This window comes from Dermacentor variabilis, chromosome 3 (genome assembly GCF_050947875.1).
Source record: "Dermacentor variabilis isolate Ectoservices chromosome 3, ASM5094787v1, whole genome shotgun sequence".
NCBI lineage: Eukaryota > Metazoa > Arthropoda > Arachnida > Ixodida > Ixodidae > Dermacentor > Dermacentor variabilis.
Window position 1 is genome coordinate 25,548,868 of NC_134570.1, and position 24,497 is coordinate 25,573,364.

General features: G+C 50.9%; 1 protein-coding gene and 1 long non-coding RNA gene across 2 annotated transcripts in view; one reads left to right on the forward strand and one right to left on the reverse strand.

Moving 5' to 3' along the window:
* LOC142575319 (uncharacterized) overlaps nucleotides 1-24,497 on the reverse strand; it is a 93,731-nt gene that overhangs the window by 40,736 nt on the left and 28,498 nt on the right. The gene's annotated exons all lie outside the window — the stretch shown is intronic.
* Nucleotides 1-24,497, forward strand: part of fuss (SKI family transcriptional corepressor fussel) — a 39,384-nt gene that overhangs the window by 1,276 nt on the left and 13,611 nt on the right. Inside the window, exons 3-5 of the mRNA XM_075683043.1 lie at nucleotides 3,063-3,469; nucleotides 9,993-10,213; nucleotides 10,443-10,552. Coding sequence (XP_075539158.1) covers nucleotides 3,063-3,469; nucleotides 9,993-10,213; nucleotides 10,443-10,552 — 738 coding nt within the window. The remainder of the gene's footprint in view (nucleotides 1-3,062; nucleotides 3,470-9,992; nucleotides 10,214-10,442; nucleotides 10,553-24,497) is intronic.

Sequence of the window (24,497 nt, forward strand, 5' to 3'; positions counted from 1 at the left end):
ATTGCTTGAAAACATGGATGTAGTCACGCCATAAATGCGCAGCAAAGTCCCGCACATCATACAACCCTAGATCGGTCAACATCAAACATGTGCTAGTTTTAAAAGCATCTAAAAAATTCAAACTCAGCGCAGCGCAACACTGCTGACGTATCGCTAATACAGTTTTTTTTTCTCTCTTTATGTAGTATACCTCGAACATTTCTCGTGCCAGCACTTCATTGCTTCTGCCAAGAATGCCGATCCTTTTAAATCTTGCCTTACATTTACCGGATTGGCAGTGCAGAGGTAAATGTGTCGAGAGGTTATTCCTAATGGGAAGCTCATGTTTTCTTGCTCTGTCGTTAACACGTCGGCCCGTGTCGCCGATGTAAACCTTGCCGCAGCTGAGCGGAGTTTCATAAACCACACCCACCGCACAGGTGACGTGGCCTTGCATGCCTCATACCACATATAGATGGCTCGGGCGCTTTTGAAATCCGCGGGTACAGGCCCGACAACTTCCTTGGTGCAGAGAAGACCAAAGGTACCTTGTATCTATTAGCTACCTTTTACGGAACGAAGGAAAGAGAAAAGCAGAAGACAGGGAGGTTAACCAGAATAACGTCCGGTTGGCTATCCTACACCTGGGAAATGGAAAGAGGAAAACAAAGATGACAGGGAGAGAGAGGAGGGAAGGAAAGAGGGAAATTAGCGGTGAGTTCGATGACGCGTGCGGGCTAATAGTAATTGCACTACTATAGTCACAGACGTTCACCTAGCCCGTCGTCCTCAAGAAGCACAAAAGTGCCGCCACCGCTTTATGGGCCAACGAGCGGTGGGAGCGGTGTTCCAGCAGCACCTGCACGGAAAGCGGCCGATTGTCCAGTTTTTGGAGAGCGTTAGCAAGTTCTTGTCTTTCTGGGGCATATCGTGGACAGTGGCACAGCAAGTGGTTGATATTTTCTTCGGTGCCACAGACATCGCATGCTGCACTGTCGGTCACTCCAATTAATGTACAGTATGCCTTTATGAAGGCAACTCCTAACCAAAGGCGACAGAGGAGCGTTGCTTCACCTCAAGGATGTCCGAATGGAGGTTGGAGTTGCAGTGAGGGGTTTAATCGATGCAGTCGTGTAAGTCTTATTTTTGGCGAACTCCACTCGGTCAGTGAGAGACTGCGTGCCTGGTGTCGAAGCTGTCTTGCGGCGTCTTAAGGTTGTGCACAACCCTATGTACGTGAGGTACAACTACTGGTCTCATTTCCATCCGCTACCGTTCGTTCTTCTTACAGCGAAGCTGTTAAGGGCTAGTTCCCTCAGGATCGTGTCCGTGTGACGACACAAAACTGGAGCCTTAATTCTCCTCCGGCGTCCGTGTCAGACGCCACCTGCGTCTGTGCCGTCCAGTGCGAGCCGTGAGTGACGCGGCCCTACTATAGAATAAAACTCATCACGTGAGCCGATCCTGAATATAGTGCAATACCGGGCCGACCCACGGCGGTGGTGCAGTTCGCCATTAGAGGGCCCACATACACAGCTTAGCTAGTCGTCGTTCTTCACAGAGTGGAAGGGCCACTGAGTTTTTTCCCTTCAGTTTAGGAAGGAGGGTTTCAGCTACTGCACCAACGACGATAGCGAGGATACCCAGTTGAAGCCGCTTGATCTGACTGTCAAATCGCTCCGCCATCCTGTGAGGGCAAGATCTCACCAGCGTACCTTCCAAAACCATAGAGGAAGTATATCTCTTAATCACCTTTGAATGGGCCGCATGATAGGGCATCAGCTCTTTGCGTGATCACGGACACTAGGCCCGGCATATATGTTCCTCTGACAGCGTGAGGCTCATATGGAGAAATCTGAGTTAGAATTTTTTAGATGCTCTTTAAACTAGCACATATTTGATATTGACCGATCTAGGGTGGTATGGCGTGGCTATATTTTGCGATGCTTCCAAGGAATAAAGTTAGTTTCGAGCGGCGCCCTTTCCTTTCGCCTGTATCGTCCTTGGCGTGCTGCGTCGTTTTCGTTGTATAAAGCGATGTCTGTCTCACAGGAGGCCGACGGTCTTGCTCTTGGTCGTCTGCTCGCAATCGAATTAGAGATCGTTTAGCGAAGTAACAAGTTGCACATGTCGTTGCACAAACACCTAGCACCTGCCGGTACAGCGACGTCACTGTACCCGCTCGCTCAACACAAGGCCGCATGCAGGGCAGGTTTCAGCCAAAGCAACGAACCTACTCTGCACTAACGCTCACTTGGATCGCCGTACGGCGTAACGCATGCGTTCTTATGGCACGTATACGTATCGGTGTCATGGTTACAATTCAAGGGTATTGTCATTACAACCATCACAGTACTAATCCCTGTACAACTCCAGTGATCACCGAATTCACCAAGCTCATGCTCACTCATCAGCAGAATATTTCTAATGATGCGTCTTACCTATAGCAGAACCATCAGAAGGTTCCGAAAAATAAGAAACAGGGCAAACAGCCGTAACGATGATTATGGATTCGCGCTTAGAAGCACACTAGGCGCCTTGCGAGGTCACTTATCTGTAGAAACACAGTGAACCGATCGCGAATTTCTTTTCGTTGCTATGGTTGCTCACATCTATAAAGAGTACCGTATATATAACGATAAATACAGTAACTAACAGCACATTGAACACGACAGTGAGGAAGAGCAGATGAGGCGCTGTTCATTCGCGCTTCGTCCCTTTCTCCCGTTTGGCCTACGTTCTATGCATTATGTAGCAAAAAAAAAATGTACCAGCCAACCCAAGTACACTCTTTTACAGATAATACGGAGGTATTTTATGTCACACGGGGAACTTTCAGTCGTTATCTAGCTCGATCAGGATCGAATTTCGAGATTGCGATTGGCTACGTTACGCAAGCTGCGGAAGGGAGCCAACCGAAATCGAGAAGTTCGATCCCGATCGGGTTCGAGCGTGCTTGAAAGCGCCCCGTGCGACCTGTGCGTCGACGTTGGACGTGACTTCGTTATAACGAGGTTCAACCGCGTGTTATGCTCACGACCACCGGCGAGCGGGCACGTAAGCGGCGCGGTGCACGCATGCAGGCGCCGAAGCCGCAGCCTCAGCCGGTGACCGCCCCGCCGGCGCCCTACTTTCCGGTGCTGCCTCTGTCGAGCGGCGCTCCGGCAGCGCTCTTCCCGCCGCCGCTGCTGTGCCTGAGCGGCAGCAAGGCGACCGGCGGCGGAGCACCGGTGTTCGGCGACTACGTCTGGATGGGCGGCGGCGGCGCCAAGCCTTACGGCGCGGCCGCCCTATGGCCTCCGCCGCCGCCGCCGCCAGGACCACCGAGGCTGCTGGCCGCCGAGCCGGCCTTCGCGTCTTCGCTGGCCGACGACGCGCCGCCGGCCGCCCTGCTGGGAGGCCTGGGAGGCGGCGCGCCGCCGCTGTCCTACGCGTCCGCCTTCAGGCCCGTGGCCGGCACGGCTGTGGGCCGCGTCGCCAGGTCTCCCACGTGAGTGCCGTTACCGGATAGATCGACTCGGAAGACATCGAGTTCGAATCGACTTCAAGGCGATGACTTTCCGCTTCACTGAAAATGGATTAGGCCGAACGCGCTCCGAGGCACCGTTGCACACGATTGCTCAAAGTGAATGAGGCGCATTGAGAAACGTCTCTCCTGTCCCGCTGATAGATATCGAAAGCCGTTGTTATGCCTTTCAATTACTCAAAGTATTTCATCACTTAACCATCGCCAGCAATGATTTAATCATCAGTTTCACAACCGCGTAACGGATGGTAACAGCCACCATTGGCACATTTATTTGTTCATCAGTGTGTTCTAACATGAACGCATCGACAGAAAAGAAGGCAATCGTGCTCGCCGTGTGCATCATTTATCAGTTTCTTCTCGTTCTTTCTTATTTATTAATTTTTTTTTTGCAGATTGCGGCATATTTTGGAGTGTTATCTGATTTTTCGCTGTGTGGCCAGTACTCCTCTAGGGTGCGTGCCAAGTATTAGGCAACCAACATCAGCCGATGGGAAAAAAACAACCTCGAAAACTTGTGCGCAACCACGCGGAGTTGAGCACGACTGGCCAATGATGGTAGACGTTGAACACCCTACACACCACAAACCGGCTACTGCTCCATTCACATCATTTGCAGTTACGGAAGGAGAAGTGGCGTCTCGGAGACAAAGGCTTCGTTCTGGCTGGCTAGAGGCGGGCGGACAGCATGAGTAGTTGAGCAGAGACGGCAGGACCATACAGCGCTTACATAAACGGCCGAATTCACGAAGCTTCTTGTTCGTAAGTGCTCTTCGCCATTGGTGGACGCCTTCGCTATTAATAAGTACTGCATCAGTGTTGGCTGGCATTCGCTCTTACGAAATGTCCTGGCGCAAGAACCTTTTGTGAATACTGGCCTTGCTTTCTGGCAGGGCCGAAATCTCGGTTGGAAAATGCACTGGAACAAGGCAACAGAGTGCGCGTACAGAGCAACCCAGCTCTTCGTTGACGCTGCGAGTCGGACAGCGCTGGTGCACCGATGAGAGACCGCGTCTTTAATAATCAGGGTCAAGTTTAGTAACGTAAAAGTAGTTTGCAATCTCGCCTGCCTTTTCTTGGTCTTCTAAAGGCTTCGACTGAATCTATGCCGCTTCTGTGAAACTGACTGAAGCACCGACCGCTCTCAACAATGTTAAAGGACTCCTAAAAACGACACTGAAGATATGTATCCTGAATAGTGGATTTGCGGAAAAAAATAAAGAGGTCTCACTGATCTTGGGCTTGCCGTTAGTGAAGCACCCAGTCCTCGCTTCTCAAAAGTTCCTAACGCAGCCTACTTTATAAGCGTGCTCGCCGCGGCTAACTAAGAGAGAGAGCGTAACGATTGCAAACTTCACTAACCACATTACCTAAATGCTTTCATGAGCGCATCGCGCACGTGAAACACAGCTCAGGCGACTCAGTCACGAAATCCTTCAAAGCGTCCGCGCCGGCCGCAACTACGGAGTGAAAGAAGCAAGTTCCACGATTGACTCTCCCGCAATTAAAGGCGTCTTCTTTTCCCCCGCTGCCGGCTTCTTACCACAATTAGCGCAGCGGCACACACGCAGAGCCCGCCGTTTCTCTGCCGGAAACAGCGAAGGGTGCTCCGCCGCACTCCCTTCTTAAAGCGCCGCGTAAGCCCATTTCGACCGCAAATTAATAATGCCTGCATCGAGCAAAGACCGGCAAAACAGAGCAGCAAAGCCGTGCCGGCTCTGGAGGATGTTTCATTAACGGCGGCCTTTTGACGACAAAGGCAGCGCGACACAGGGTGCTTTGCCGGCGGCGAAGAAAGGGACGGCGCTCTCCTCTTTCAGCGAGGACCCTTTTGCGCGGATTAGCCGAGGCGACCGAGCAACCGCGAAATTGCGGCCGACCGCGGGATAATCCGCGGCATCGAAACCGCACGCCCCGGGCCACCGAACGGCGGCTGCGGCGGCTGCTGTCGTCGACGGAAGCCTCGATTTGAGGGGATTACAGCGAAGCGATGCAGCCAAGCGGCCTCCCCCCCATGTGGCTCTCTCGTATGTGTGTCGGTGTATACGAATGCATGCGCGCCCGTGTTCTGCTTGATACGCGGAGTGCAGCTAAAGTGAAGTACGTGTGTTGCCCGCGCGTTGTATATCAGAACGCCGCCGAGTGAGCTGCGATTCCAACCATTCAATGCGGCCCGCGCTGCACCTTTCCCCGGTACGCAGTTGGTTGTTGTGCCAGAGTAGAAATGAGCGAATATAGATAAAGTAATCGCAGCTGTCTTTTTGTCGGTGTCTTGTTTCAGCGCATTCGGCAATATCTCGTGTCCGCGACCACTTCGGGTCGTTTAGAGGATGTTTAGCTTTAGCGGGTGATGGAACGCGGTATCTCGACAAACGGAATAATGATCCGGCTTGACGTCGAAGCTCCAGATTAGTTTCGACCGGGTGGGGTTCGTTCGTGCGCACCCAAATCTAACTACGCGAGCTTTCTTTTCTTTTTGGATTCGGCGCTCATCAAAATATGGCCGTCAGTACTCTGTGCTATAACACCAGGACGCGGCACATGCGAAACCAATGCAACGGGCATTCGGTCGGCACAAGCCCGTATGCTCTTTAAAACCATGTAGGCACCAGCAAAAATATGTGCTCTAGTACTATACCTCCAGTGCTCATATCTTTCTTTTGTAGACGTTGCAGTTTGCCGACCAAACTAAATGCGCTAGGTTGTACGCCTTGCACACGCTTTATATCTTGCAATTGGTGTGCTTATATTTCTAGACGCCGAGCATAGTTGCGCCTTTTTCTTTACCGCGCGCGAAGTTCATCGACCCGTGAAGATGTGCTGGAGGCCTGTTGATACGCGTTGTGCGTTGTCACTCGGTTTTCGCCTCCGGGCATTGAGTTCGACCAGCGATGAACGAAGCCAAGGAAAATATATTGCGACGAATAGCGCCACATCCTGCGCTATGGGTGGTGCCGTGAATGTATCTATACTACGCAGTTCGCGCTCCATGTACACTTATAGCTCGAGGTCGCCGGTTAGTTTTCCGGCCTCAGCGGCCTCATTTCGATGGCAACATAATGCAAAAGCGCTTAAGTATGCTTATAGTTACGGGTACGTTACAGAACTCCAGATGGCCAAAACAAATCCGGAACCTTCCGCTACGCCGTATCTCGAAGCCCCGGAGTTGCTTTGATACGTTAACTTCGAATAAATCAATTAATGCACGTAGACGCATATGTATGTCTAGGCTGCAGAAGCGTATGCATTTGGCCTGGTAAGTTCATGACTAGATTTGGGCTGGTTGGATCATGAAATGTCTAGGCTGGCGATTCTGAAGGTCACGGGTTCAAGTTCCAGCTGCCGCGAGCGCCGTATACTAAAAGCGAAACAATTGCTGACTCAATAGCGCACGACAGAAAGCCACAGCTGCCGTGTAAATTGAGCCTCTGTGCTGCGCTGCGCTTGCCACAACTACGGCACGTGACTTCAATGAAGGCGGAATTGTTTAACGCTTCCAAAAAAACACAGAGACACACAAAATGAAAGGGAGAAGGAGATGGAAACAAAATGTTGCCTGGTATACTGCGCCTTCCTCCAGAAATCCGATTCAAAACTAAACTAAACGCCTCGCACCTATCATTACTGAAGAAAATAACAACACGAAAGTTCGCGGTTTTCCTTGCGGTGTTATCATTACCAAGAAGCGGCGTTAATCACTCCGTAATAGAGGCGGTCTCACTTTCTGCTCTAGAGTCTTTGTTTAACGCGAACAGCCGCATCTTGACTGCGCGCAATTTGTACCTTCAGCGCCTCTCGGGCGTCAGCGGCAGCGATTACTGGCGATTCTCGGCGGTGAACCGCCACTTTGCGTTGATGACTCTGTTAGCGGGGCGCACGCTGCGCCAATTACGTTCCCGTTTTCCCTAGCCGCATTCACGCCTTCGTCGAAGTGCAGGAGGCCACCGCTTTCACGCTATGCCCTCCCTCCTGGAAGGCCGCGCATTCGTGTCCGCAGTTCAGCGGTCAAAGTGTGCGCCGTGGCAGCTGCTCTGTTCCCCGACACGGTGACCAATTATCTTCTGAGGACTTGCCCCGCGACGGTATCCCAGTGGATATGGCGTTGCGCTGCTGGGATCGAGGCCGCGGGCTCGATCCCAGCGACGGCCGCCGCGCATTCCAGTGGGGGCGGAATGCAAAAACCCTCGTGCACCGTGCATTGTAGGTGCACGTTAGAGAACCCCAGGTGGCCAAAACTAAGCCATGGGTGGGACTTCACGTTTCGATACCATTAGTTCATTCACCAGAAGCTAGGAGGTTAACAGAGAAGCTCGATAACAAGTTTAAGGACTGCGCAAAGAGCGAAGGAGCGAAAAATGTTAGGCACGGCGTTAAGAGACTGAAAGAGAGAAGTGTAGATCAGAGATCAAACGGGGAGAGCCGTTATTCTAGTCGACATTAAGCGAAAAAAATATGGAGCTCGGAAAGCCATGTAATGCGCATAGTAGATAACCGGTGGACCATTAGAGCTACAGAATGGGTTCCAAGCAAAAGGAAGCGCCGTCGAGGACGGCACAAAATTAGGTGGGGTGATGAAATTAGGAAACTTGCAGGCACAAGTTGAAATCAGCTAGCGCAAGACAAGGGTAATACATTACTTGGCATTATTTGCTGTATCTTCTTGTATTTCTTGTCCGGAGACAAACTTTAAACAGGATAGACCCGAAACCATTTTCTAAGTCAAAGGTACACGGCCACATTTAACGCTCGCGCAAAAGGCTATACGCGCCTAAATGCAGTTCTTAAAGTGCACCAGCCTGAGTGACCTCCTGTGCATCCTCCCATGTGAACACTGCGCTCACTCTCTCCCGCTTTCAATTCTCAATTTCCTTACGCCCCAGTGCAGTGTAGCAAACCGGACGCTCATCTGGTTGACTTCCTTGCCTTTCCTCTCGTTGCTTTATCTCTATTTCCCTGTGTTTATTCTCCTTCAATGTCCTTTTTAAGATCTATAAGCTATTTTCCATGCAAAAAGCCTTTAACTTCATTGTTAGCTCGGTGTACTGTGTAGAGAGAGAGAAAAGGATGCATAGAAAGGCAGAGAGGTTCACCACAGGTAGTTCCGGTTGGCTACCCTGCATGGGGGGAGGATTAGGAGGATAAAAAGAGTGGAAGGGGAGAGAGAGCTAGAGAGAGAGAACGAGAGACGGGCACAAACAAACCGCGTACACTGTAGAGCGGTAGGTGAGCGGGGTTCTTAAAGTCTATCACGAAAACCAGTAGACCGCAGGAACCTTAGTAACGCGAGCAAGGCTTTCAGCGATAATGTTGTTTGGGAGCACTGACCTAAAGCTTTTAGTTCTGATAGTGGACGATTGTACAACTGGTCCAGCACTCCGAACGTCACTTGTCTCTGGGCACTATATCGTGGACAGACACAGACAATGTGTGTGAGCTTCTCATCGCTGCTGCATGTGTCGCACGTGGGGCTGTTGGCCATTCCAATAAGGAAGGCATGTGAGTTCGTAAATGCAACGCCTAGCCACAGACGGCACGTCGTGGTAACCCAAGCGGTAGATGAATCCGTATATCCGGACACAACGAACGCCAACGACACACGGTGCAAACGTTCAAGTCCCACAGGAGCAAAGCACATTCACGGGACATCAATCGCAGCCCAGCCACAGCGTCTGTTCGCTGCGGCTGGGTTGCGATTGCGATACTGGGTATTTCTGTTCTACGTCCGATGTTACAATCAATAATCACGAGCAGGGTTTTTTCACCTTTACTCGACGTTTCTAGAAAACTATTAACCTCCCAAAACGTGTACGGATGTGATTACTTTTTATTTCGAACGAGTCAAATTCTTGAAAATATTTCGTGGATGAAACACATAACTTCCTCTGGGCTAATACTTTGAGACAGCACAGTTTCGAGACATAAAAACTACGCTATCTAGTATATGATTTGCTCCTATATCCATGCATTTACTTTATTAACTATTTCATGTCTTTTTAAGGCTTATAAGCCGCCTTTCAAGCAACAAACATTTCAACTCATGTATAGTCAGTTCAGCGTATACCGTGTATTATTCTTATGTGCTCTCTCTCTCTCTCCTTTTCCCATCTTTCATTCCCCCATCCCGCTCCCATGTGTAGGGTAGCAAACCGGTTAAGCTAAACTGGTTGACCTCCCTGTCTTTCCTTCTCCCCTTTTTCCTTCCTTCCTTCCTTTCTTCCTTGTGACCCCTGCCGATCGATGTTTGCTCACAAATTATACTAATGTTCATGTCTTTAGTGGCAAAGAAAATGGAGATGGAGAAAACAAATTTGACAAAGAGGAGACATGACAAGCACTTGTGCTGCCTTTTCTCTGTCAGCGCTTGTTTTTTGTGGCGCTAAACACGTGACCTCCACTATGCATTTGAACTTGGAGCCACCATAGTTGGCTTCGAGCGATGTGGGGCTCTCTCCCGAGTATAGACGGCCGGGTGCACTCGACGCCGCAGGCTGCGGTCTTCGACGCCCGCATGCGACACGACCACGGACCCGAGCCGTGCCGCCTCAGGTGGCGGTGCGACGGGTGCGGCAGCGGGCTCCGAGGCCAGCGACGGGGCGCGCTCCGAGGACGAGGACTCGGACAGCTTTCACGGCGAGGTGGACGTCACCGACACCAGCAGCGACGACGGCCGCACGCTGGTGGCCGCCGCCGCGCCGGCGCACACCAGCTGTGAGTAATGTGGGCAGCGAGCATGCGCTCCTCAGATTCGCATACTTTTTGTCCAGCGACGTGCTAAGAATGCAGCGGCTAGCGCCCCTCAAAGAATGCGTGTCTACGTGTACACGTGCACACAGCTAATTCACCTCTCCAATAGCTTTTACACTTTTGACGGCAGAACCCACACAAAAGCACCGAGATGCGGCATCCTTACGTAATGCGACGTCACTTGTGCTCGCAGCGTCGACACCGCCAAGCCCAGCGGCTTCGGAGACGGCGGCCGAGAGTCGAGCGGACGGTGGCCACACGCCGGTGCCGGACACCAGTGACGCTGGTATCGCCAACAAGCAGGTGCGTGCGTTTGCAAGGGAAATCCATCTGCCCGAACGACGTGAAGTTTGGGCTAGTTAGTGTCTATACATATGCTTGCTTTTTATCGGCGGAATGCGAATGAAACACCGGATGTGCCTATTCTAGACACTGTCTAAAAAACGGTCTTCGTAAACGGCGAAACGACTTTCTTGCTGCACTCATGCCAAAATATGATGGTCTGCAAAGGATGCTTGACTGACGAGTACCCGCGGCTGCTGCATGGTAACGGTTTCTGCGCGTGCGAAGCACACAAAATCGCTTAGCATGTGATAAGCGACACGTGTTTAAGGCTTAACCATCGTTTCCGTGCTGGGAGCTGCCGCCATGCTTTGGGCATCAAAACTATGCGAGAGAGCTCTGCTTAAGCTCTTCCAAAAGGGGCTATTCCGCCATATAGTTCGATCCGCCATTTTAATTGCCCAGATGAGCTGAAAGTGCGGCTACACCGTCTCCGATTGACTCTATAAACAAACATAACGGTATTGGATAGCATCAGCTATTTGACAATGGCCTGGACGAGCACCATCAAGAAGACAGGAACCTTTTAGCAATCGTGAATGCGGTCTTGCAAACCGATGGCAGATCCAAGGCGAGACCACTGCATGGTCCGGGCGCCGCTAAGTACCCGTCGGGGGCCTTACGCCAGCACGAACAAGTATAAAGTTATCAGCTAGCTAATCCAAATACACCACCTCGCAAGGAAACATGGTTATATCCATACAGTCCTGCTGGGAAAGCGTGTGTTTGCGGTAGGGAAGTTTATAACCTGAAGTTAGACTGCGTAAATTCAGCTGTCTCGAACACGCTCGTATTCGTAGACTACGATAACAGAGGAAAAGCGAGAATCACGCGCACGGAGCAGATATGCAGACCCACGGGAAGTCAGTAAGGGTGTGCAAATTGGAATCTTTGACCCGAATCGAATACGAATCAATAGTGCCAGAATCGAATCTAATAGTTTTCGAGTAGCGCTCGAATGACGAACAACCACCTTCAACATTAACATAAGACAATTGCTAACATCATATACTATTCACAACGTTAGCAAGTTTCTGTCGTCACATTGTACACCCTGAAGCGTTGTTTACTAAAATCACAAATGCAGCATTGGTGACCAATAAACGGTTCGTTCGCATGCTCAGGACGCTTCGGTGAGTGCGAATTATCGCAGTTTAGTCGGAATTATATGGCTGCTTGAGCGACATAGCGTCTTCTACTACGCAACATATACATTTATCGATTCAATATTAGAGATTTCTAGAATAGGGGTCCCAATAGTTTGGGGCCCCAAAGAGCTTTGCGGTTGTTGGCGTTGGGGCACGCAGGAGTGAAGAGTTTTAGAATAAGGCTTTGCGTTTGGGGATAGCGCCTTGCGCTGAAAGCGCCACTAAGGCGTCAAAGGAAAGCTATTAGAAATAATTAAATAAAATACACCATTTTATGATAGGAATAGCAATTTTGACTTTAGTGCATTCGCGTTTAATTACAATTTAGAAGTTATTCAAGCAGCAAACAATTAGTTGCGCTCAGTTTTGAGTAACCAACTTTACGTGCCTTCACCAGCCAATTAAGCTAAGCCGTGTTAGGCTTACGAGCCATAAAATCCACAATCGAATTCGGAATCACCGGCGTCTAACGAATCAATCTTCATGACACACGCTAGTTGAGAGAAAGCGATAACCGCAGTCACTTCTCCTAGCTTGCGAACTTCACGCGCTACCACGAATGGAACCCAGTTTGGTGCTATGTTAGAGCCGTCGCTTCAATGGGTGCCGCCATGTTTGTTTACGCAAATCTTTTGGAGCAACTTTTGGGGCTGCCGCTAAATCAGTGAAATAGCGTGCCCAACGCAAAACCCAAACGCAGTTCGCGTCTTGCGCATGCGCAGTGGCTTCGACACCATTTCTTTATGGCCCCAAAACGTTTGAGGCCCCTATTCTAAAACGCTCTATTATGTTTTATCGATCACAGTCGACGATTTCATATATCCGAAAGCGAGTCGAAAAAATATTCCTGCTTGCGAATAATGACTATTCGGTTCGAAAACCGAATCGAATAGGAGGATAGTCAGATTCGTCGTTGGGTAGTTTGGAATATTTGCACACTCTTAAATGCCAGGCGTTCCCTGCAGTGTGCACTACCACGGCGCGCATTGCAACGCAACGTGGGCGTGAACTCCAAATAGTTACAGTGGCAGATGCCAACTCAGGACCTTGCGCGGATACGTGCGGTCGCGAACATGACCAGCTACCGGACGCGCGCGAGGCCAGTACAAAAACAACTTTTCGTGGAAATCTGGTTTCCTGTTGCAGGCATTTCCGCCCCCGAGCCTATACTTCTCGTAATTTTCTGGGGTTAGGGGTCTGACAGCACCTTTTCTTTATATAGTGCAAAGCGAGTTGCTTCAGTGGCTTATATTCGCGCGGAAACTAACGCGTATTAGCTGTGTCTGAGAAGTAGCAAAGCTGATCATTTCCGGTCTACCTGCACACTTACGTACACGGGGAGTGGGAAGGACAAAGCAAGGGAAGCATTTCGTTCCGCGTAACAATAGGGATCGCAGGAGAAAAAGAAAAGAAAGAAGAAATGCGTAGGCAAAGTTACTGAAAAGAGGATAGAGACGTAGCAGTTAAGGAGGAGAAGGTTGGTGAACGAATGTCTCTCCTCCTCACTTTTCCTCTTCGGCGTCTGCAAAAAAAAGTAAAATAAAGAAAGGAAAAGCAAAAAGAGGCCCGCTCTGCGCCGTCTGTGCCCGAGCTCCTCAAGCGGATCCCATCCGAATCCAATCTCGGCTCGCGCCTCTCGTCAAACACGAGCGCGCACCAGAGAGACGGCGAGAATGTGTAAACGTGGCGCACGCAAGCGGAGAAGCACCGAGGAGCCGCAGTCAAGCCCGGGCCGATCGCCGATGAGAGGGTTACATCGCGCCGTCGATATATATACACACACACACAGACACACATAGACAGGCAGCCCAAGCGCAAATTGGAAAGCGGCCGCCAGTTGTGCGACAAAGGAGAAGGCATAGGAGGGAAACGCGACACCACTTGTCGTGCTCGCTGCCGCCTGCCAGCTGCCCCGGCGGTACAAAAGGGGCGCTGTGTCAACTCACCCGGCGACGCGGCGGCGCTAATCGAAGCGCGAGACACGCGCATTGTCGCCGCACCAGCGCTAGGCGGTAGCGCGCGCGTAGCAGCTTGACCGCCGGTGTAGTCGAGTTAGGAAGAGAGAGACCCGGCAGTATCGCGGGAAGAGCGAGGCGTCGCAACTCTTTCGCCCGTGCGAATCGCGCGCTCCAACGGGTACTTGAGCACTGATTAAAATCGCAAGCCGGCGGCAAAGGTAAACAGAGCCCGGTACGTCGTTCTCGGGCCGTGCGTTGCGTCGTCCTCTTCTCTCCCCCCCCCCCTCTCCTTTTCGGCACTGCAGTGTCCTCGCCGGTCCTCGCTCCGAGTGCGCATTTTTTATCGGTCCTTTTGAAACAGACGATCCGGCTCTACGCTGACGTCGAAGCGTAGCTGGAGGATCGCGCCATACGCACATACGCACGCCCGCAATCGCTGCTGGCCGGAAAAAAAAAAAAAAGAAAAGCTGTTCGCGAGTTGCATATATAGTGCAGCGACGCGCCCGAAACTCGGCAACGCAGAGTTTAGGATTCAACACCCTATCAATGCAGGCCGCCTCCGTTTATGCTTTTTAATTGATCTCTCGGTTCAGTTTACTTTACTTCTTTCGTTTCTCCCCAGTGGTGGGGAATTATACGTTTTCTCTTACGCCATCTTTGTTCGGCGCGCACGCGAGGTGCTTCAAAGCGCTCTGGCGCATGAAATCAGAGCGCCTTTATTTAAGCGCGCTGTTGACACTGGCGAGCGCTTCGTCGGCGCCGCGGGCGACGAAGCCTCGATCGGCGCGCGAATCCCGGAAACAAAAGGTGCGCGATGTTTCAGCCGCCTTTGCGACGAGCTGCCGTGCCTGCGTTTGCCCGGCGTGGAGCCGTCCGTTAATGAACAGAAACGCGCCAGGCACTTCTTTCAGGGGCGACGAGGCATGGACGCACGGTGAAGAAAAGGGGGGGGGGGGGGGCTAAGGTGATGGTGTTGGGGAGAGAGTCCAGCTCCGACGCCGAGAGCAAAATAGCCACGCTTGCACTGAGGGCCGACGGCGATGCTCGCCGCGCTAACAGGGGGCTTGGTGGGAGAGGCTGATGTATGTAGTGTGTATGAGAAGAGGGGAGGGTCGGGGGAGGGGGGTAAAACCATCCGGCGCTGCGCACTCATTTCGTCATTCCATTACCATGGTAATTGAAAACTACACGAAGACAAAAATAACGACTGCGAGAGAAACGAGCGCGCCTCACCTGCTGCTGTTCGTACCAGTCGCTGAGAGTAATCAGTAGCTTGTGATGCATATACCATCGTCACCGATCTCTAATTTCGGTTCGCTTCCTGTTAGCGCGAAACTCGCGAACCGTTCACACGCCTGAAGCAACTATAGGCGAGAACTCCGGGGTGTATTTTGCTCGTCGAGTTCATGCATAGATAAAGTTGGGTAGAAGTTACTCGCGCTAGCTTGGAAGCTGCTTACCGTTTGCAGCGAACATATTAGTATATCGACGAGCCCTCAGACGAGCGCTCGCAAACAGACGCGCAAGCACAGACACATAAATTCACAGACGTGTTGCAAGAGTTGCGAGGCGGACTATCTGACTGGCGAACATAATGTAGACTTGCAGGCAATGCCGTAAATCACAAAGAACGGTAGAGTGAAGGGGAAAGACGGAGTGGGGAGGGCAGAGTTTGAGCATTTTGCGTTAGAGAATGAGAACTGTGTAATTAAGAATGCAGCAAAAGTAGTGCCGAGAAACAATTTGCACTGCAGGTTTGTTTCGATCAAAAGGACGACTGACTCTAAGTTGGTGTTAAAACGCAAATTATTTTTCGTGCAGCATTAAACATTGTTCGCTCTCGCACTTACGCTCCCTCAGTTTGATATCCTCGGCTGCAGGTAACTGTCACGTCAATTTGATAGCATGCTTGAGATCAACTGTTATTGTCACCAGGAAAAGGCTTATTCTATCTGACAGTTATGATAAGCCCTGTACCTCACTTACGAATAGTGCGTTTTCAGTTACATGTAGGGATATTTATACGTATCTGATAACAGAGTCAAATGAAAACTTTTGTACCACTGGCCAAGGCGAGAATTGAGCCCTCAGCCTGTCAATTTTGGGCCGATGGCCTTCTGAATGAGATAATCATCGCTGGCGCGAGTTGAGAGAAGCTACATTACTGCTCGACAAGTTCGCGGTAAATGTCGTGTGAAGAGATATGCCAACCACACACGCATAAATACTTACATTTTACGTACACATACCGCTTTCGCAAGTCTCATCGAAAAGCGTTATAAACGAACCTCGTGCTTTCTAGGCTGACTTTTCGAGTCCTGAAAAGTTACGTTCATGTGAGAAAGCTTTACACATACCGTGCTTTCATCCCGCAATGTCATTAGGTTCGGTGCCGAAAAAAGAGCGCGAAGCATGCAGAAACAGGCAAACGCTTAGGGTGCATTCATGCCCGCGATACAGGGCCAAGTGTGTCGTCTTTCCACGTGCCGTTAAGGGAATTCAGTTAGCCCTTAAGCAAATCCTTAATGGCACCGCGCCCGTCCCTCAAAGGCGTCGGATTACTGCCGTTCATCTTCGTAAAGAGAGCCCCCCCCCCCCCCCCCCCCCCCCCCCCACAGAACGGCGCGCGTAAGGACCAGGGCTGCCGGCAAGAGGAAGGCGCCACCATTGTGTCAGCTCGAGCCAACGCCCGCCAGCTGGTGTGACCGCGGATCATCGGGCTCCCCGCTCGTCAAGAATGTATAGCGCCCAGTGCGCCGTCGCGATCTGCCCTCGGCTTGATCACCCTACGGAGCAGCCCAGTGATTACCGCGATGCCTGCTAGGGAGAGCTGCGCGCCGGACCGCTATGTACGACACGCTTCGCTGCGACGAGGACAAAAGAAGTCATCGGTGGAGGCGCACGCTCTCCCGCCTTCACCTGCGCCATTTGGTCGCAGTTATATGGCCCACTGGCTGGAGCACAGTCACGATGTCCTGCACTCGGCAGCTAGCAGGGGGCTCCTTTCTGCGTGAGGAAGAACCTTTAGGAGAAAAAAGCTGTTTACGCGTCACGAAGTGGCAGCACGGCATCCTAGTACGTTCCGAGCAGCGCCTACCGGAACGCCAAGAGTCACAAAAGACAGGGCAGAAGCGAGATCAAAACAAGATGCGGCGCCGCTGTTCTTTCTGTTTCTGACCTGTCATGTCTGTTCAACGTAATGTTTAAGCCATATGAGTACGAATGGGCCGAGTTGTTGATTCACTCTGCGGACGAGGCGTGACGTCGCAAATCGCGTCGCGAGCAGATAGCCTCTGTTGTTCTTGCATGCAGCGTGATTCGGTAGCATTGAGCCACGTCACGCTCGTTTGACAAGTGAATCAGCAATTTGGTTCGTCATGTGAGTCAACCTTCACTAGAGATGATTTCCCAACTAGCTCTACTTAGAATGCGATTGTCGACAGGCGAACGCCAGACGTCACCGTCAGGTTGAAATCAGGCAGTGCACTGCACAGCTCACAATAGAACCGGGACAGAATTATTAATTCGTTATACAGGTCATTTTGTTGTAGAGGCATACATTGTAGAGGCGTTTGACTGTAGTTGGTCGCAGTTTATAGGGAGATGGTTATAGTCACGTAACCTATCTTTCATCGCACGTGATCGCACATCTTGCAGAATGCAAGGAGCGGGCACGGACTGTTACGGAGCGGCAGCAGCGCCCAGCTAAAGTTGTCCATGCTCTACCAACAACAAGGATAAAATTACTGGGAATGTGGTGCCATCAAAGTAGACCATTGGCTCCCATGCATTGCGGAGCGACTGGGCAGGCATTGAAACATATAGGTGCAGGCAAGGTTTGAGAGACGTGGGGATGGAGATAAAGCAGGGCATTCTCAGACCCCGGACCCACTACCTGGACTTCAAATGTGCTACACGTACTAGCGCGCGCGAACAACACAGCGTTATGCTATTTCGACCGCTGCAAGCTCAAACTAGGCTGATATTTGGCTTTTCTCGCGGAACCTGCATCCTGTAAACTTTCGACCCTGCGTGAACATGCACGTTACATCTGTAAAGCGTGCTTTGCCACATAAATACAAAGTTTGAGGAGAAGTTGGCATATCAAAGAAGGTTGGTCAGAGCACCAGGGTCTTTAAGCCTTCGACTGAGCACAGCTTGAAATTGCCCGCTTTATTCCTTGATCAGCACTGACTTGAATGAAGAAAACCATCGCAAGGAATCCGAAAAGAAATTAGATGAATAAAGAGAATCATGTCCACACTTCCCGCTGGTAAGCAAAGTAAAAAAAGCGAGTAACAGAGCATTGCAGTTAGGAAAATAAGAAAAGAAAACATTTAATTCGAAGTGGTTCATGACCGTGCCTGCAACGCTGATTTTAAAAAAATGTGGGAGGGGGAGGGCAGTGTTGATTGTGAATTGACTATGAAATAATAAGAGCTTGAACAGGAAGTCGGTGACTGCAAGTTTATACATGCAAACTTCGCTGTTAAAAAATGCAACCCGTCCTCATTCGAAAGTTGCTAGTTGTTTCACACTCTTGATAAAAAAAGAGAAACAGTGTATTCCTCGAGGAACTTAATCTTCTGAAAATTATTACGCGTTTTTTAATACTTGATGACAACTAGACTTGCGCAATCGTCAAAGCATGCGGTGTTGTGCCATTACCACAAGCCCGGATTCCGAATCTGCAAGATGGAGAATTTTCCTGCGAGCGCCCTTTGGACAAACCCGGGGCTGCGCCGAAAGGCACAGCGCCCTAATTCTCCCTTGACAAGTCAAGATGCTGAGCCGTCAGGCAGTGGTGTCCTCCGGAGAAGCATCGGCAAGCAACATGTTCAAACGTGTCGCCAAGTGCCAGACAGCCCGGCGCCGTACCTCCCCTTCCCTGGAGGTCACCGCGCCCGCCAACTTTGAACGGGGTGGCCAGCGTGGTCGCTGGTTGGACCTCCTCCGTCGACCGTCGAGTGCTCACTTTGTATTGGGCCGTTTGAGTGACAATGGTTTCTGGGGGCTTATAAGCCGCGGCGCGCCGCCTGGAAAACCGGATCCGCCGACCCACCGGGAGCAGAGTGCCGCTCTCGACTGGAGTGAGATGTGTCACGCGTTTTCGCCGGACGTCGCCGTGCGAGAACAGTCGCGTTTGCTGTGAGCTCTCGGCCCCAGTGCCGATCCCTTCATGTCCTGTATAATGACCTGTATATAGTGTATAAAGTCCCTTTTGTTATTCTCACCGACGCCTGACTCGGAGTCTTCGCTACCAACGCTCTGTCACGAAACGGGTGACGAGCGCTACGGGACCACCTCAAAGTCGTAACAGTGGTGGCAGCGGTGGGATTGACCGGCATCAGCTACCTCGGCGCGGTGAGTGCCTGAAGTTTACCTCAAACACCAGACTTTCTCTGACACAGGTTATAGTAGCTTAGGGAAGGATTTGGTGTTGCATTGTGATAACCTTGTGTGTTTCAAGCCTAGTAAGAGTGTTTTGAAAACCAGGGGATGCTGAGGGGGTAAACAGGGCAGTGTGTGAAATACTTGCATATGTCTTACTAGTAGCATTATAGTAGCGTACGGCAGGTATATTCAAAAAGGGTAAACAGCAGGAGGACAGTGTGAACGATGGAGAAGTACAAGGTGAAGGAACTTCTCGAAATTTGTGAGGAGTTGGGCATTGAGTTGGGCTCAACCAAAAGAAAGAATGCGATCCTTGAGGTCATGAGGACTGGGGACGTAACGGCTGAGGAAGCCGCAGAGGCCTTGGCGGGTATCAATGAACGTCGGGAAAGGGAGGAGAAGGAACGTTGCGAAGAGGAAAGGAAAGAAAAGGAACGTCGGGAGTGGCAGGCAGAAAAAGAACGTCGGGAGTTGCAGGCAGAAAGGGAACGTCGCGAGCACGAGCTTAAAATGAAAGAGTTGGAGACTCGAAACAGCTCGCCGGCGCCTAGTCTCACTTCTAACGTTCCAAGAATACGCGATCAACTTCCACCCTTTGTAGTCGGAGAGGATATGGCCAAATACCTCGTGAAATTTGAGCACGTGTGCGAACGGAATAGCATTGAGCGATCCCTCTGGGCACAGAATCTGTTAGCCTTGCTTCCTGGGGAGGCATCAGACGTAATAACTTGCTTATCGAAAGAGGCGTTTGAGAGCTACAGTGATGTGAAGGAAGCGCTACTGCGGAAGTACAAATTGTCGCCCGAAGCTTTCCGGCAGAGGTTCCGGTATGCAAAAAAGGGCAAGGAGTCGAATGTTGACTTCGCGTTTCGTCTAAAAGCCGACTTGGTGGAATGGCTGAAGGGCGAAGAGGTTTACGACGACCGCGACAAAATTGTCGAATGCATCGCGTTGGAGCAGTTCTACCGTTGCATTGATGAGGATGTCCGGCTCTGGCTGCAAGATAGGCTAAAGGAGGTTAAGCTAAACAAGGCAGCAGAGTTAGCGGAAGAGTATTACACCCGCCGCAGCTTGCACAGCAAGGCAGTGCGCGTAGAAAAAGCAGATAGGAGAGATGGGTTTTCCGGAAAGCCCGAAAAACGGAAATGTTACAATTGCAAAAAGCAAGGGCACATCGCTGCGAACTGCCCTGAGAAAGTTGCTTTTGCAACAAAACAGCGAAACGATACGACGCGTTCTTTTGAAAAACGGAAACCGTTAACCTGCTACAATTGCAAAAAGCAAGGGCACATCGCTGCAAGCTGCCCAGAGAGAATTGCTTTTGCAACAATACAGGAAACTCACAAAAACATACGTCTATTGGAGCCCTATGAGCAGGAAATTAAGATAAACGGTAAGAAGTGCCGTGCGCTTCGGGACTCTGCAGCAACTATGGACGTTGTTCACCCGTCTTTCGTCTCCTCGAGTGATCTTACGGGAGAGTGCGCTAGGATACGGCAAGTGGCCGAGGAGGAGAGTGTCTGTTTACCGATCGCAACGGTTATCATTAAAGGAGAGTTTGGGAAACTTAACACCGAAGCCGCTGTGTCAGCCGCCCTCCCGGAGCACTTTTCCTACCTTTTCTCAAATAACTCGGAGCAGCTGCTGAAGGATCAGGGCAAATCATTCTTTGCCGACGTGGCGTACATGGCGCTCACGCGATCCAAAGCGCTCCCGCTGTCGAGGGAACTTGACTTTGCGTCGGTGAGCGAAAGGCGGTGCGGCACACGGACTGATCAAGGGAACTTGAGTGGCGAGCAGTCACGGGAGAGGCAGAGCTCGGAGGCTGGCCTAGGCGAGCGGGTCCTGGAAGTGAGTGGGAGTGACGCGTGCAGTGCTAGCCGCCATATAGACGCGACGCCGCAATTAGGCGACGCGGGCTCCACACTCACTCCGGTTTCCGCCAGCTGGCAGGAGCAGGCGGCAGTTGAAAGAGAAACTCTGATTCGCGAGCAACAGGAAGACTGTTCACTAGCCGATCTGAGGAAGAGCGTCAAACGGGGAGTGGAAAAAAAGTGGGTTTCATTTGGCAAGGAATCTGGCTTATTGTACCGCCGCTACACGGATAAGCAGGGTCGCAAATATAAGCAGCTTCGGATTCCGCGAAAATATCGCCGGGAAAAATGAATGACCTCATTTGCTTCCTCAGTAGTATGTTTTCGGTCCAAGTGATTTCAAGGGGACCATTCTATTTGTCATTGTTATTGCTGATTATTAATTGTTCCTGATCTTTTGGTGTGTTGTTCATTTAAAAAAGGGTTGTTTGAGCCTTGTATACTAGATCGTACACCTGCCTCTTGTTGCAGCGGGAGCAAAAAGGGGGATAGCAATTCAGTTAGGTTGATTTGGATTATAGCCTTGTCTGGTGTTTGACGGGAGACAGAGGGCACTTGTTCGTGTTGGGTGTTGCCTTTTGCCGGTCGGTTTTGCAAGCTGCAGAACGACCAATCGGGACCAGTGGCGAGAAGCAAGGGCTTAGGAACGACCCGAGCGGAGCTGGTTGAGGTGCCTTGGCGACAACGCGGTGAGCCGAGCTCCTGTCCTGGCGAGTGGGACCTGGGCACGTGAAGTGACCTGGCGTCCAGACACTGGACGTAAACTTGGACGAGCCTGACGAACGTGCGCGCCTGGCATCCGAGCTACGTGGAGGCAGCTCGTCTTCCCGGCGCCTTATCTGAGGGCGGGGATGCTGTTGTGCCATTACCACAAGCCCGGATTCCGAATCTGCAAGATGGAGAATTTTCCTGCGAGCGCCCTTTGGACAAACCCGGGGCTGCGCCGAAAGGCACAGCGCCCTAATTCTCCCTTGACAAGTCAAGATGCTGAGCCGTCAGGCAGTGGTGTCCTCCGGAGAAGCATCGGCGGGCAACATGTTCAAACGTGTCGCCAAGTGCCAGACAGCCCGGCGCCGTACCTCCCCTTCCCTGGAGGTCACCGCGCCCGCCAACTTTGAACGGGGTGGCCAGCGTGGTCGCTGGTTGGACCTCCTCCGTCGACCGTCGAGTGCTCACTTTGTATTGGGCCGTTTGAGTGACAATGGTTTCTGGGGGCTTATAAGCCGCGGCGCGCCGCCTGGAAAACCGGATCCGCCGACCCACCGGGAGCAGAGTGCCGCTCTCGACTGGAGTGAGATGTGTCACGCGTTTTCGCCGGACGTCGCCGTGCGAGAACAGTCGCGTTTGCTGTGAGCTCTCGGCCCCAGTGCCGATCCCTTCATGTCCTGTATAATGACCTGTATATAGTGTATAAAGTCCCTTTTGTTATTCTCACCGACGCCTGACTCGGAGTCTTCGCTACCAACGCTCTGTCACGAAACGGGTGACGAGCGCTACGGGACCACCTCAAAGTCGTAACAGCGGGAACCAAGAATGTTTCTTCTCCTGTGCATTAAAATACTGCGGCTTAAATTTTAGGATGGAATCCAGGACAAACTGTTAATCTAAAAAGTGGGGTTTAACATGCCGCAACTACACGTGGGTTTATGAGGGACGCCGTAGTGGGAAATGCCACATTAATTTTGACCGACTGTTGCTCTTGAACGTGCATCCAAAGCCGGTACACGCACGTTTTCGCATTCCATTCTCATTGGAAAGCAGCCTCCGCGGCCGGCAGTGGAATCCATGACCTCGTTGTCAGCAGTAGCATGCCATGACCATTGAGTCAGCGCGGTAGGCGACGAACTCTTAACTGTCTCAATACTAGCACAACTATTATAAGTGACTTTCATGCGTTTGCGCTCTGCTTAACGTCGGTTGTCTGCGGGGACGTAAAACTCAATTTCTATCAGAAGATACGTACTAATTTCAGCTCCAATTAGTACGTATCTGTGTACATTATCTGTGTCTGCCCGCGATACAGTGCTGAGAGACAAGTGATGTGCAGAGCACTGGACCAGTTGGACAATCGTCCACTTTCAGAACTAAAAGCTTTAGGCCAATGCTCCGAAAGAACATCCGCGTTGAAGGCCTTACTCGCGCTATTAAGGTTCTTGCGGTCTACAGGGCTTCACGACAGACTCTAAAAATGCCGCCCCCTACCGCTGTGTAGAGTACGCGCTTTGTTCGTGCTTGTCTTGCTTTCTTTCTATCTCCCCCTTCCACTCTGTTTCTCTTTTTATCCCCCTTAACCCTTCCCCCCGCGCAGGGTAGCCAACCGGAACTACCTCTGGTTAACCTCCCTGCCTTTCTCTGCATTATTTTCTCTCTCAGCTCCAATTTCATTACACCCACGCTTTGAATCGTATACTTTTATCTCTTTCTCCTCCACAATTCGCAAAACACGCTTTAAGATATTCCGCAGGGTTACTTTATTTTTATTCGCCTATCAGTTCGTTTTGTGCCAGTAAAGACGCTTCCGCAAATATTCGAACACAATCTTAGCTGCGAATAAGTTTTGAAGTCTCCCAGGATGTGCTCTTGCTTTTCTCCTTCGTCGACATTTTTTCTTCCGCGCGCGTTCCCCCATTTAACTATCGACACTTTTTTTTCCTTCTAAGAGACCAATGATATATAAACCAATGTGTACTTTATCACTGCGACTGTAATAATTATCGTGAACCTCTAATCCCAACGCGTGCGTTCGAAAGACAGCCAGCCAGAAGGAAAGCTAATATTACTTTTAAGAGTCCGGGAATGCGCAAACCTACATATGTGTGTTCTCGCGTTCCGTCGAAAATAATTTTCGCGAACCTATACTTTCAATACTTGCGCGTTAAAGACAGCGAGAGAGGCGAAAAAAGAAAATAGAAACGTGTTTGAGCACGGCGGTACGTGAATAAAAAAAAAAAGAAAAAGAAAAACGGGAACGAGAAAACGAGGCAAGTCGCACAGAGCGAAGTTCTCGGCACTATACGTGCTCACCACGCATAGCATGCGCCGAGGCCTTTATTCTCGCTTCGGTGTTTCGCTGTGGGCGCTTTCTTTGTTGCGAATTTCGCGAGCGCATTTAAATATCGTCGCGCCGCCGTGCAGGTCTCTTGTGCGCGGTAAGCAATTTGAATCACGCCTCGACGGTGCCCTATGCCAACCACGGGTAGTCTCCGTTATTTTATATTTTATTCATTTTTTGTTCTTTCATTAGGCACCCACGCCTCCCTATCGGAAGAACATGTCTCCCTATTCATACGCGTACCCACATTGCCTCGCCAACCGGAACATGTTTCTTTTCTTTTTCTTTGACTATTGGCTTGTCTCGGTTGATTTCTACAGCAATGGTATCATTTCGTGCGTCGACGAAGAAGTATTCGTCACGAGGGTATCTATATTTACTTCGAAGAGCAGCCGCTTGATCGAGGATAAGTAAAAAAAGCACATATATTTTTTGTCAGAAGAATGCAGCTTTTGCAAAACTAGAGACAAAGACGTAGCT